Here is a 15,594-nt window from a genome sequence, read left to right as displayed (position 1 = left end):
GAACCCTTCCTCCTTAATAATGTTAATGGCGAACTATTTGGCTGGTAGACAGTCTTATATGGAATTTAGAGAAGGAATTAGAGGTGTGCACGTGACACAAAATTGTCGTGACTCACGAAAATTTTCTTGACTCACGCGTGAGTCACGCTGACGGTAACGGCGTGAGTGTGCGTGAGCGTGATTAACCAAACAAATGTCGTGCGTGAGTCGCGAAAATAGTATCTTCGTGAGTGTGCGTGAGCAACGAATTTTGGAAAAACACGCTTACATTATGTAGAGCAGGAATTTCTGCTTCTAATCGTCAGTAACCATTTTCACGTCGTGAACCAGGTTCTTGACCAGATCTTCCACACATGGAAGATCCCCTTTCCCTTTTGGAAAGCATGCGGTAATGGTTGCTAAAAACTTTCGTAGTATAATAGTAGTAGCTCTTGAAGGCATTGTCTGGTAGTACTTGGGCGAAACAGAAGGAGACGACTGTGTTGCGGATTGCCACTGGATGTCACTCCAAGAGACCAGAGCACCATCTGCAGCATGAGTCCAAAATGTAAAAATGCGACTTCCTCGTGCATCAACACTTGATAAAGAGCAGAGGGGTAAACGCGCCATATCCAAGAAGGCATTATCCAAAACTATCCGGTTTGACTTCAGAAAATAACTACTCCTTCTGATAGACGATAAATATGATGAGGGAATAAGGAAGGCATTAGAGACCGCACACACGGCAGCGGTTTATAAAACAATATCTTCATACAGGTGCAGCGTTCTACTGGGTGGAGGACCAACACCACACAGAAAACAATATTTTTTGTCTGCAATCACAGAATTAATTGATACAAGCAATTTTTAATTGTCTTCAACCTCCACCCAGCGTTCTCTTGGGTGAAGGACCAACACCACACAGAAAAAAATATTTTTTGTCTGCAATCACTGGCTGGTAGACAGTCTTATATGGAATTTAGAGAAGGAATACAAACAAGGCGCACCTCAAAATGGGATACTTCTCCCCTTCTCTTTCAACTTTTAAGTGACAGGAACTCCTCGTCCACCACCAGATTTCCATCTGATAACCTAAGCGGATGACTATTCCACTACTTATATTATGTAGAGACATCGAGGAGCTTGCGGTGACGATTAATGACTATCGCCCTACTTGGGGATTTCATTCTTAGCAGGAATTTCTGCTCCTAATCCTCAGTAACCATTTTCGGTAATGGTTGCTAAAAACTTTCGTAGTATAAACAAGATCCTGAAGGCATTGTGTGGTAGTACTTGGGAGAAACAGAAGGAGACGACTGTGTTGCGGATTGCCACTGGATGTCACTCCAAGAGACCACAGCTGCATCTGCAGCATGAATCCAAAATGCAAAACTGCGGCCTCCTCCTGTATCAACACCTGATAAAGAGCAGAGGGGTAAACGCGCCATATCCAAAACTATCCGGTTTGACTTCAGAAAATACCAACACTCAATAAACCATCTGATAGACGATAAATATGATGAGGGAATAAGGAAGGCATTGGAGGCCGCACACACGGCAGCGGTTTATAAAACAATATCTTCTTATAGGTGCAGCGTTCTCCCGGGTGGAGGACCAACATCACACACAAAAAAAATAAAGTTTGTCTGCAATCACAGCATTAATTGATCCAAGCAATTTTTAGTTGAAATGACTTCAATCAAAGAAATGATAGTATCAATCACCAAAGTCAATTAAAAAAATAATTGGTACAATTATTTGATGTCCGTGAAAATAAAGTTAACTTTAAAATTTATGATAACATTGTCTTAACGTTAACAGAGCGTTAACAGAGCTCTGCTAAGTGCTTAACAGAGAAAAAATAAAGTTAACTTTAAAAAGAACAAATAGTTAAAATAAAAAAACGATCATTGTGCCAAAACTATAGAGGGGGCAGTATACACCCATATACCAAATTGTAGGGCACGATGAGTAGAATCTGAATCCGAAATAATTTCATAAAGTTCATTGCCAGAATTCGAGATATTTTCACTTTAAGTTGCGATTGAGTTAAAGTTAAAAACAAATGTGACCACTGTGCCAAAACTATAGAGGGGGCAGTATACACCCATATACCAAATTGTAGGGCACGATGAGTAGAATCTGAATCCGAAATAATTTCATAAAGTTCATTGCCAGAATTCGAGATATTTTCACTTTAAGTTGCGATTGAGTTAAAGTTAAAAACAAATGTGACCACTGTGCCAAAACTATAGAGGGGGCAGTATACACCCATATACCAAATTGTAGGGCACGATGAGTAGAATCTAAATCCGAAATAATTTCATAAAGTTCATTGCCAGAATTCGAGATATTTTCACTTTAAGTTGCGATTGAGTTAAAGTTAAAAACAAATGTGACCACTGTGCCAAAACTATAGAGGGGGCAGTATACACCCATATACCAAATTGTAGGGCACGATGAGTAGAATCTGAATCCGAAATAATTTCTTAAAGTTCATTGCCAGAATTCGAGATATTTTCAATTTGGTATATGGGTGTATACTGCCCCCGGATTCAGATTCTACTCATCGTGCCCTACAATTTGGTATATGGGTGTATACTGCCCCCTCTATAGTTTTGGCACAATGATCGTTTTTTTATTTTAACTATTTGTTCTTTTTAAAGTTAACTTTATTTTTTCTCTGTTAAGCACTTAGCAGAGCTCTGTTAACGCTCTGTTAACGTTAAGACAATGTTATCATAAATTTTAAAGTTAACTTTATTTTCACGGACATAATTATTTGTTGTGATTGATTTTTGTTTCAATTAAAAAATTTTGTTGAACCAATTAGGTGAGGTTAGGTGGCAGCCCGATGTATCAGGCTCACTTAGACTGTTTAGTCCTTTGAGATACCACAGTGGTGAACTTCTCTCTTATCACCGAGTGCTGCCCGATTCCATTTTAAGCTCAATGACAAAAGACCACCTTTTATTTATTTATTTATTTATAGTTGATACTAAATTTATAGTAAATATAATATTAGTATAAAGATATAAAAAAAGCATTGGCAACTGAGGCCATCAGCTAAAGGCCTCCTTTTTATAGCCGAGTCCGAACGGCGTTCCACATTACAGTGAAACCACTTAGAGAAGCTTTGAAACACTCAGAAATGTCACCAACATTACTGAGGTGGAATAATCCACAGCTGGAAAACTTTTTGGTGTTAGGTTTGAAGCAGGAATCGAACTCACGACCGCATTGTATACAATGCGGGCATGCTAACCATTGCACCACGGTGGCTACCTTGAACCAATTAGATTTTTGATTGAATATTTTTTGTATTTTTAATCTTCCTTTATATGTTTCATATATCAATTCCCAGGTACTACAACAACAATTCAATTGTGGGTCCACAATTTGATTGTAAAGTTGGTTGGGAATGCTGACTATAGCATTCGGACCTGTGCGTGTTTGTTATTCCAGCCATAATTGCTGGTCAAACACAGCTGAACCTAGTATAACACCTAAAACATTATATACTCCTATTCTGCGGTAAAGTTTGTAGTCATCTCCATTGACTGTAGAAGAAATTATATTTTACGAATGTCTTAATTGCTGCTGCGTTTAATGGTAAACCAATCGGTCGACATAAATCTGAAAGGTATCAAATTAAATTAACAATACAACACAATTATAATAGCCACATAATTAGTTCACGATTGTTAAAATACTAATAATCGCATTGAACAATCTGCCATCGATCTATGTGACAACACTCTTTTGTACCAAATATTATCTTCATATTGCCAATAAAAATCATCATAAATTCCTGATGGGTCAAATATTTTGGCATAAAAAAGAAAACATTTTTTGATACATCACCTTTTAGGTGTCTTATTTAAAATCCATTTGTTTCTCATTTATGTTGATCTCGGAGCTGTCGTAGATTTTTTTCCACTTTGCTTTTTTGGCTTTTGTTTTTCTTTTCATCAGATTTGCTTCAATTTGTGTATTGTTGTTAAATATACTTTCTCTTTTTTGAAACTTAACAATGGCCATAAACGAAAATAAAACATCAACAAAATCTTTATTTGAATGGAAATTTATTTGCAGGGGAATAAATAAAAAATATGAAAAGAAATGAAATGTTTTTGCACATTGTATAAGATTTTGTGTTTTTGGCGGCATGTTGATTTTTGATACGAATGAGCTCTATGAAAAAAGTATTATAGATTTTTGGAGAAGTATATAAATGTGTGTGGTTAATTAGAAAAACATGACACTGTATTTTATAAAACAAAAAACTATTTTGTTTTGCGGAAATCCCATTAAAAAAATTAAAAATAGTAACAAAATTATGATTGTGGTGGCGAGTGGAAAAGAAAATATTTAAACAATTGGTTTTAATTTAGTTTAAATATTAATTGGTTAGGGAAAATACGATTGACCAATATATGCTTCTTCAACCGCAAAGAATGTTATTTCGTTCGTTCGATAAATACAATAAAATTTATAATATGATATACTAAATATTTTTTGGGAATGTTCATGGATTGCAAAAACAATATAGATTTACGAAATCGTAGGTTTAAGTGGCATCCCGATTTGATTCAGGCTCACTTAGACTATTCGGTCCATTGTGTGAAATCGTAAAAACGTTTGGATATTGTCTACGGCGAGTACTATTCTTCGATGGCTACAGTCATAAACTGATTTAATGAATTCCACATGATCGCATACCGTTTTATGCTACACCACAGCCAAATGCTACCGCAATTGACGAGCACGGAGTATAGAGTGACAAAATTTTGACATACGAATGCTATTTGTGTTGTGTGGCAGCCAAAGATTCATCTCGCCCAAATAAATGGAATTAAGTTGGAAATATTTTCGTGCGATTATTTTTTTCGACGTGGATTAAATCATCAACAGTAAGTGATGAACTTAGTGCACATTTTGGCGATGCAACTCTGTCCGTAGTTCACTCCATAAGGTCGTCCAAAATCAGTTGTTGTTCCCGAAACTATTGATATGCGCCAACTAATATTGCCAATTCGTCATGTGACCTATAGTGAGATTTAGATAACCTTAGGCATTAGTGTCAGCTTACATTAAATATTGCATGTACATTTGACCGTCATAAAAATTTATTCGCGTTGGATCCCGTACAATTTGTCAATCGCTAAAAAAGTCTTGGTCGAAGGAAATTCTACAAAATATGAGCCCGATGGGACAAATCAAAAAAAAAAAAAAAAACAAAAGTATTATATACGTCCGTAAGTTCGGCCAGGCCGAATCTTATGTACCCTCCACCATGGATTGCGTAGAAGAAGACTGTCATCCACAATCGAATTACTTGGGTTGTAATATCTTAAAACTTCTAACATCGTTTTCTAAATTGTGAGTTAGTCCATACGTGGAATATATCAAAGTTATGCTTATATGGGGGCTATATACAATTATGAACTTTATATTGACCATTTTTTGTGTGATTGGGGATCGATTTATCTGAGGGTTATATATAACTACAGACCGAAACCAAAACCAAATCTCGGGATCGGTTTATATGGGACCTATATATAATTATGGACCGATTTCGACCAATTTTTGCATGGTTGTTTGAGGCCATATATTAACACCACGTACCAAATTTCAACTGAATCAGATGAATTTTGGTCTTCCAAGAGGCTCCGGAGGTTAAATCTGGTGATCGGTTTATATGGGGGCTATATATAATTATGGACCGATGTGGACCAATTTTTGCATGGTCATTAGAGACCATATACTAAGACCATGTTCCGAATTTCAGCCGGATCGGATAAAATTTTGCTTCTCTTAGAGGCTCCGCAAGCCAAATCGGGGGATCGGTTTATATGGGGGCTATATATAATTATGGACCGATGTGGGCCAATTTTTGCATGGTTGTTAGAGACCATATACCAAATTTCAGCCGGACTCAGAATTTCACCACGACCCAGAATATATATACTTGATGGGGTCTTAGAGCAATATTTCGATGTGTTACAAACGGAATGACAAAGTTAATATACTCCCATCCTATGGTGGAGGGTATAAAAATGTTCGTGCACGAAGCACTTCCAAGCAAATGATCGCCTGTATTTTCCGGAAAACTGTATATGTCGCAATCGTACCATTAGAACAACGCGTAACACTCAATTCTGAGTGGTACACAACCATTAGTTTACCAATTGTCTTCAAAAAATCAGAAAAATTAACCGCCAAAGACGGATCACTCATCAGCACGACATACAAATTAAAATAAGAGGTCAACGAAATGCATGTTACCTCAATTAGTGTCAAATGTGCTTCGACAATTGGTTCAAATGCATGCTAACGTAGATCTTAATGACCAATGCTACCATTCCACATGCTCCCAATGAACATTCTACATGCTTCCAGTAGAAATTTCTACATTTGACCGGAAAAATGACAGTGTGATTTTCTGGAAATCACCGCGGTACAATGTTTAGCATGGACCAAACACTAAAAAGTTTTTCAGCTGTGGATTATATCCTATCAGTAATGCTGCTGATATTTCTGAGCGCATGAATGGACTATAAAAACTAGGTCCTTTGTCATTGAACGAAACACAGAATCGGGCAGAACACTTTGATACAAGAGAGGTTCACCATACCACAAGCGGTGAACTCCTTTCTATAGCCAATTAATACACAATAAAAATTACAGGATGCCACTATACCTAACCCAGCAATCGACTACCTTGAAAAGGATAAAATGATTATTACCCAAATTCGACGCTGAATTTTTGTATGCTTCTTCAAAACATTAACGCACTGGTTTACATGTTTACATTGTTCGAAAATTTCTCCGAATTGCTGTCCTATTTTCTGTCATTTGATCAAGTGCGACCTCTTTCGCTAATCGCTGATAAGTAACAACCAGGGTTGGCCTGTCACAAACTGTGACTTTTGCGACATACATTTGCGACGGTATAATACGTATGTCGCAAAAGCCGTAAACCTGCTGTAGAAAACCAAATTTTGCATAGAAGAAATTTTGAACATTTTTTAATTTAGTTTAATGGCATTCGCTGTGAGTTTCTGCAGAAATTTGTGAAAGTTTTCTCACGGTCAAGCCTATTTTCTTAGGTGGTATCGAAATGCCCATTGGTGAGCGTGCAAAATACCTTGGAGTTATATTGGACAGGAGACTGAACTTAAAGCTAAGAAAGGACGAGAAAAGCCACGGTTACCCTGTACTCTTGCAAAAGGCAATAGGGAAAATGTGGGGACTAAAGCCGAAAATTGTGAACATTCAGAAAAATTGAAACTTCTGCGCATATACCATCGTCTTGGATATCATCAAATCTGCTGCCTAGCTGACGTGACTAAAGTATTTTGAGTTTGCGACTTTTGTTACTTTTGCTACATTTACGGCGCGTATGTGACGTTTACAACTTTGCGACAGTCGCAAACCTAACAAGTATATACGGCCGTAAGTTCGGCCAGGCCGAATCTTATGTACCCTCCTCCATGGATTGCGTAGAAACTTCTACGAAAGACTGTCATCCACAAATTTCAACTCACTCGGATGAAATTTGCTCCTCCAAGAGGCTCCAAAACCAAATCTCGGGATCGGTTTATATGGGGGCTATAAATGATTATGGACTGATATGGACCACTTTTGGCATGGTTGTTAAATATCATATACTACCACCACGTACCAAATTTCAACCAGATCGGATGAATTTTGCTTCTCCAAAAGATACCGGAAGTCAAATCTGGCGATCGGATTATATGGGAGCTATATATAATTATGGACTGATAGGAACCAATTCCTGCATGGTTATTGGATACCACATACTAACATCACGTACCAAATTTCAACCGAATGGGAAGAATTTTGCTCTTCCAAGATGCTCCGGAGGTCAAATCTGGGGATCGGTTTATATGGGGCCTATATATAATTATGGACCGATATCGACCAATTTTTGCATGGGTCTTTGAGGCCATATATTAACATCACGTACCAAATTTCAACTGAATCAGATAAATTTTGGTCTTCCACGAGGCTCCGGAGGTCAAATCTGGTGATCGGTTTATATGGGGGCTATATATAATTATGGACCGATACGCACCAATTTTTGTATGGTCATTAGAGACCATATACTAACATCATGTACCAAATTTCAGCCGGATCGGATGAAATTTGTTTCTCTTAGAGGCTCTGTAATAATACCATCCGACCTACATCAATAACAACTACTTGTGCCAAGTTTCAAGTCGATAGCTTGTTTCGTTCGGAAGTTAGCGTGATTTCAACAGACGGATAGACATGCTCAGATCGACTCAGAATTTCACCACGACCCAGAATATATATACTTTATGGGGTCTTAGATCAATATTTCGATGTGCTACAAACGGAATGACAAAGTTAATATACCCCCCATCCTATGGTGGAGGGTATAAAAAAGTTTGATACAGACCATCACTGGTAATCACCTATGCGAAGGGCAAAGGCTGAAGTTAAATGGCATAGTACGACCAAATCCCAGCCATAATGCATTACATGGATTGTAAACTAGAATACCAAGATGAAGCACCATACCAGACAGATGTTAAAGAGATCTTGCTTATAAGTCCGTAAATTCATACTTTTGTCATGGTTAACCTATTAGATAATTTAGGTCTCACTAAATCCTAGATATTGATGCGAAAGTTGGGAGCCCTTCGACAGTTACATAAAATTTTTATTATTATTAAATAGAAAAATGTAATAAGGAGTCTCGGACCGAATCAAGGTTAGATTAGATATGCGGGCTGAATGGCACAGGTGATGAATTTCGGCGCATGTCGCACTAAGTGTGAAACCATTCTTCGATCCTCAGAAATTTTACCACCATTTGTGCAATCCACTATAAAATGTGACTATAAAACATTATTCAGATCTGCCAAAATTCTCACCTACGAACTACGATTGATTGCAGATTGTTTTGGAGCGTTTTCGTCTGTTGGTAAATGTAGAGTCTGCATTTGGCCTACGGCGTTAAAAACTGTAGTGGCGGCTAGATTAACAAACTGTTTGATATATAACTCACTTTTCAATCGCAATAATCGCAAGTATAGGAATAGGAATCTAATTAGAAAAGGTAAATAAATCTAATCAGAATTTGAAAATATCACTAGAAAATTCCTACCACCTGTATTTACATTTTGTTTACATTTCCTAAAATAAAATTGCCAAATATTAGAATCAACGCCACACACACACATCATACGTCGCGCTGCGCATAGTAAAATACTCAAAACAAAAGGTGAAATCACTGACATTGGTGTTGTTGACTCACCACACTCTGGCGCCAAATTTCAACACGGCCCCCAAATTAGAGAAAACGGATTGGTACAAAAACAAAGAAACAACGAAGCAGCTGAGAGTGGTGTGAATATTGTGCATGGTGAATGCTTGATGTGTCAAACAATATGAATGGTGAGAAAACAAGCAAAAAATAATGACCACAAAATATATTTGAAGAACTTTTAAGGAATTCCATGTATGCACTATAATACAAAACAAAAAAAAAACTTTCTAAAAGATCGAGAAGGAGATCAAAAGTTTTGGGTAGGAATGAATGTGTGAATGAAAAACCACAAACAGTACATTTGATCTAAAGTTGTTTACATTCCTTCAAATTTGTATGAGGTATAGACTTCAGCTTTTGAGACATTTCATTTTCAACTTACCTGGCCGATCAAGTGACTGTCTTCGACTCATTGGCAGTTTTTTTTTGTTCTCGTGAAGAGGTCAGCTACTTGAATAATCCCAGAAGAAGAGGAAGCAGAATTATTGCTGCTAACAAGGACTTGGTATTAAAGGTGGAGTAATTCTACTTGGTGGTATTGATGCTTATGACGATATTTTGTTGGGAAAAGAAAACCAAATTAAGAGTTTCAAACTCTGAGATGATGAGGAATTCGCCAACAATCGAACAATTTCAGGATAAACAATTTTTAAGCATTTTATCCGGGAGATGAACGAAAGCGGCACAATGAGCTTTTTGCCTCAGACATTTCATTTCCATCATCTTTTTCACGTTTTTCCACTATAAAATGGGGCAAGGAATAATCTCCTTTTTCACAATTGTAAAATACATTCGTTATTATTTTCTAAGTAGTATTTATGTTAATTTAAGTATCCCCGAAGGATTTGTTTGGACGACGCAACAAAAAGAAAAAGACCGACGTCGACGCACTAAGGTAATTAAACGGTGAGTAGATTATCGAACACATGCACATACAAGCATACAAGATTCACTACGAACAAAGATTTTTTTACAAAAAACACACAAAGACGACGATTAGACAATTTAAAAACAATTTTCTTTTGTTTATTTAAAAAATTTGTTAAAATTACAATGACCATTTCCAATAGCCGGTATTTTCTATTCTCTATGTTATTATTTTCACCAACATTTTTTGCAAACACTCTCATGATATTGGCCAAACTCGGTCCAATTAATGCCGCCGTTAACGCACATTTAATAATCGATATCAAAACACGTCTATATTAAGTTTGTTTGTGTGTTAATTTTGTTTTAGCAATAACAATAGTAGGCTATAGTGTGGTGTATTTAACCAACCATTCACAATGGAGCCAATGGGATTTTCTATATTTTATTTTTTTTGCATTTCTCTTCGGTCACTTGCATTATACTGTCATTCGTAGAATGAGATGGCTGTATAAAACATCTGTGGTGTTTGTATTGCCCCCTTTCACTATAGTTGTTCTTGTATTGTACGACAAAGGAACTCTTTGGTAGATGGAACAATTCGATTTCTTCAATTTCCTTGCCTTTCTTTTAGTTTTCTGGTGGATTATTTTATATTCATTGTTGTGAAATTGAAGATATGCACACTATCCTCTCAATCTTTATGTAGTTCTATCAATTTTTTCATTCTTATTATTATTTATTCATCATATCACTTTGAAATCACTTTCTTAAACACATACTCATCTACACATAGCTATGTATGATTGTGTATATGTAAAGTTTGACAAGAAAACACTTTTTATTTACATTTTCCCATGGTCTTTTCGTAATACTTCACACTTTTTCACATCGAAACACTTTGCACTTTATCCTCGTTGCATTTTTGGTACAATTTATTAAGATTTGATCGTGTAAATCCGTGAAATCCAAAACTTTTATGGAACGTGTGTTTTTTTTTGTCTGAGGTGCAGAGAACAAGGTCAATCAGAATATAAAGTTAACGTCGCCAGGTATCAACTGTGTCATACGCCGTTGATTTTGCGAATACAAAGACGACGTTAATACATTATCGCCGATGATATATGCAAAGCACGGTTGCCACTCGGGTATAAAATCCCTGTCAACATTTTTTGAATTTGGGGCGCTTCTGAGAATCCCCACTACGTCGAAAACAGTCGTATACAATATCCAAAACTCCTAGGAAAAGCGCCGTCACTATTGAGAAGTTGTACCACGCCAACTTACTACAAAAAAGTATCGCGTGAGTGCAATTATTAGGTGCCCTTCTGGATACATTTAGGGAAAAAATTGTATGTTATTTTCACATGTCCATGTTCTTAAAAGCCGTTGTTTAGTCCTTTTTTTCTATGAAACTTATTTTAATATTTTGACATATATTTTGAATAGGGTATGTTATTCGTGGTATATTCCAAATTAGGTGGGTTCACATTCTAAAATTGACGTGTTTTGGAGGAAAACTTGTGTTTTGAACTTGTTTTTTAGTATGTCGAAATCGACTCGTTTTGAAATGCTTATAAAGGGAAAACATTTCAAACCCCAAAACATGCTTGGTGAGAACGCCGTATAAAACGCGATTGTCTAGATGTTTATTAATTTTATTAAACATTTATAAATTCTCATAAATATAACATTTATGCGACTATCACATTTAACATATTTTTATGCATTAAAAAAAGATTGTTGTTGAGTTGCAAGTTACATGTTGCAGTGTCTATCAGCCAGTGTTTTTGTTCTCGATGGAGGCAGCGTGTCTAGAAAAATATCTGAAAAACAATCACTTTATTCCATTTGGAAAGTCAAAAACTGTTCACCAATATACCTTTTACAATTTTAAGCGAAATAACTATGTTTTCAGCACTTCATTATCGATTTTATTTAAATAAATTATAGGAAGCTAGTTGTGCTTGGTGTTTCACAAAATATAAAATGGCTCTTGTAACAATAGTGATGGCAAAATACTTTCATGCGAATAGTGATGGCAAAATACTATCACAGTTGGCGTTTGTTGCAGTGTCACTTACGAGTCTGTGGTAACGATGAGGATGAATTGGAACTTTGAAATGCTGGCAGGGAAGTAAAACACGATTGTTAAGATGTTTATTTTTTTGATTACACGTTTATAAATTTTTATAAATATAACATTTATGCGACTATCACTGCCAACATTTTTTGAATTTGGGGGCGCTTCTGAGAATCCCCACTACGTCGAAAACAATCATATACGACATCAAAAACTCGTCGGAAAAGCGCCGTCACTATTGAGAAGTTGTACCACGCCAAGTTACTATGAAAAAGTTTCTCATCAGTGCAATTATTAGGTGCCTTTTTAGATCAATTTCGAAGGACGCCAATAAGAACCCTTGCAAACTATCAGAAAAAGTGAATTTTAAGGTAATTGTAGAAGAATCATTGTGGTCAAGTAAAACACGATTGTGTAGATGTTTATTGATTTGATTCAACATTTATAATTTCTTATAAATATAACATTTTTCGGTTTATCTCATCACATTTAACATAATTTTTTGCATTAATAAAAGAATGATGTTGAGTTTTAAGTAGCAAGTTACATATTGCAGCGTCTATCAGCCAGTTTGTTTATTTTCGATGGAGACAGCGTGCCTGGAAAAATATTTGAAAAACGATCACTTTATTCTATTTGGAAAGTCGAAAATTGTTCACCATATACCTTTCACAATTTTAAGCGTAATATCTATGTTTTCAGAACTTTATTTTGGTTTTTATTTAAATAAAATATAACAAGCTGGTTGCGCTTGGCGTTTCACAAAAAATAATATGGCTCTTCTAACAGTAGTGATGGCAAAATACTTTCATGTACATTTTGTACTTTTTGATATGCTTCCCCCATCACAGTTCGCGATGGTTGTGGTGACATTTACGAGTCTGTGGTAGCGATGAGGATGAAATGGAACTTTGAAATGCTGGCAGGGATGTTGAGTTACAAGTAGCAAGTTAACATACATGTTGCAGCGTCAATCAGCTAGTTTGTTTATTCTCTACGGAAGCAGCGTGTTTGAACAAATATCAGAAAAACTATCACTTAATCCATTTGGAAAGTCAAAAATTGTTCACCAATATACCTTTTACAATTTTAAGCGAAATAACTATGTTTTCAGCACTTCATTATCGATTTTATTTAAATAAATTATAGGAAGCTAGTTGCGCTTGGTGTTTCACAAAATATAAAATTACTTTTGTAACGATTGTGATGGCAAAATACCTTCATGTACATTTTGTACTTTCTGATACGCTTCCCCCATCACAGTTGGCGATTGTTGTAGTGTCACTTACCAGTCTGTGGTAGCGGTGAGGATGAAATGGAACTTTGAAATGTTGGCAGGGGGAGGACCTTATCGTTTAGTTCGATTTTTGATGAAAGTTTGTTTTTTATAGTATACCTCATGTATAATACATTCTTACTCAAGGGGTACCATAAATGTTTGTTAACTCAATTTGTCGGGTATGAAATCGAAGGGCCGTTTGCATGGAATGAAGACTCCAATTTATTAATAAATAAAGCTAAAAAACACCAATTAAACAAATTGGAATTAGTTTTTCGAAATCCAGAAAAATCCCGTGATTCAAAATAAAAAATCCCGGGATTCGGGATTTATCCCGTCCCGAAAATTCCGGGATTTCGGGCCGGGGTTTATCCCGGGTGACAGCCCTATTACCAGTTTTAAGCTTAATAACAATGTTTTCGGCACTTCGTTTTCGTTTTTATTTAAATAATTTATACACACAAAAAAATATTTTTCTGATTAAATCACGAAATTAATTGATCCAATTAATTTTTTAATTGAAATGTCTTCAATCACGAAAATGATAGTATCAATCACAGTTTTAATTGGGCATAGAAAAAATCCTTGATTAAAAAATTAATTGATGCATTAGCAATTTTTAATTAATTTTTGAATTGATTCAATTAAACATTTAATTGATTTTGATTGCAAACCCCAATTAATTTTTTATTTAAAAAGGTAACTATTGTTACGTTTTTATATTTAGGCGTTTTTAATTACCCGACAACTAAAACACAGTTCTTTTAAATAACGACAATCTACAAATTATTTACTATGACTTCACACTTTACAATTCGTTCACACTGAAGTTATTCGTTTGACGCTTTAATAAAGACTGACTCGTTAGCAGCATGCGAGCGCTTTTATATATGACGGTGTGGCAATACGAGAACATTCTGGTAGCACTACAATATTCTGGCAACGCCAGAACATTCTTAGGCAATGCTAGAAGGATCTACGACCATTAAGTTGTTTACCTGGTGGCTGCCAAACACATACACACTCACATAGATATATGCTCGCATTACTACAACAACAACAATAATGACAATAGACAATGGGATGAAATGAGAATAACAAAGCAAAGTGGTTGCTATTCTATGAGAGAGTAAGAACTAACATTTCGGTAAGCAAACAAAAGAACATAAAAGAAATTCAGGAAAATACTAGAAAATGAATAGATGATTCCAACAAGTGATAGCGAAATTTTATCGTTACAATTTGAAATTTTAAATTAACGGAAACTTATTTAAATAAACTTATATCTATAATTATCAAATTCGTAACACTGCCTCCCGCTTAAGCCTGTTCGTCCCGAACAGGCACAGAACCTGTTCCGTAAGGAGCCAATCGTTCCAGATGTACAACTTTCATCTTTGATCTAGGGCTGTCGTCCTTCTGAATCCGGTATACAACATCATTGATCTTCTTGATGACTTTGTATGGGCCTTCCCACTGTGTTTGCAGTTTAGGACACAATCCTTTCTTTCGTTGCGGGTTAAATAGCAGAACCAATTCTTCTTCTTGGAAGCCCTCAGTATTTACAGCACGATCGCATCTCGCCTTCATTCTGTTGCTGACCATTTTTATTTTGTTGCGCACTGATTCGTGAACTTCACCGAAAGTGTTTGGGATGTCGTTTCTGTTTTCTTCCATGGCGAGCTCATTAGGTTTAGCGCCGAATATCAGATCTCCAGGCAACTTCAACTCAGTTCCGAATAGAACATTGGCCGGTGTTCGAGAGGTGGAATCATGAATGGCAGATCTATACGACAGCAAAAACTTTGGTATATGCTCGTCCCAGTCCCTCTGGCCGTTGTCCACTACTTTTCGAAGATGTTCCTCCAGAGTGCGATTAAACCTTTCTACCATGCCATCGGATTGTGGATGTAATGGCGTAGTCCTCGTTTTCTTGATACCAAGGGATTCACACATCTCTTTGAATATGGCCGATTCAAAATTTCTTCCCTGGTCTGAGTGAATCTCGGACGGCACACCGTAGCGACATATCCAGTTTTTGTTGACCACATCCACAATCGTTTT

The 15,594-nt window shown here is 36.2% G+C and overlaps 1 protein-coding gene across 1 annotated transcript in view; it reads right to left on the bottom strand.

The window, feature by feature from the left end:
- Bicra (BRD4 interacting chromatin remodeling complex associated protein) overlaps nucleotides 1–11,177 on the bottom strand; it is a 298,582-nt gene extending 287,405 nt beyond the window's left edge. The window contains exon 1 of the mRNA XM_075292492.1: nucleotides 9,684–11,177. Within this exon, the coding sequence (XP_075148607.1) occupies nucleotides 9,684–9,714 (31 nt within the window). The 5' untranslated portion in view covers nucleotides 9,715–11,177. The remainder of the gene's footprint in view (nucleotides 1–9,683) is intronic.
- Nucleotides 11,178–15,594: the final 4,417 nt, after the last annotated feature.

The sequence above is a fragment of the Haematobia irritans genome, chromosome 1 (assembly GCF_050003625.1).
Source record: "Haematobia irritans isolate KBUSLIRL chromosome 1, ASM5000362v1, whole genome shotgun sequence".
In the NCBI taxonomy this organism is placed as follows: Eukaryota; Metazoa; Arthropoda; class Insecta; order Diptera; family Muscidae; genus Haematobia; species Haematobia irritans.
Note: the sequence above shows the minus strand (reverse complement) of the source record. Positions and strands in the feature narration are given on the sequence as shown.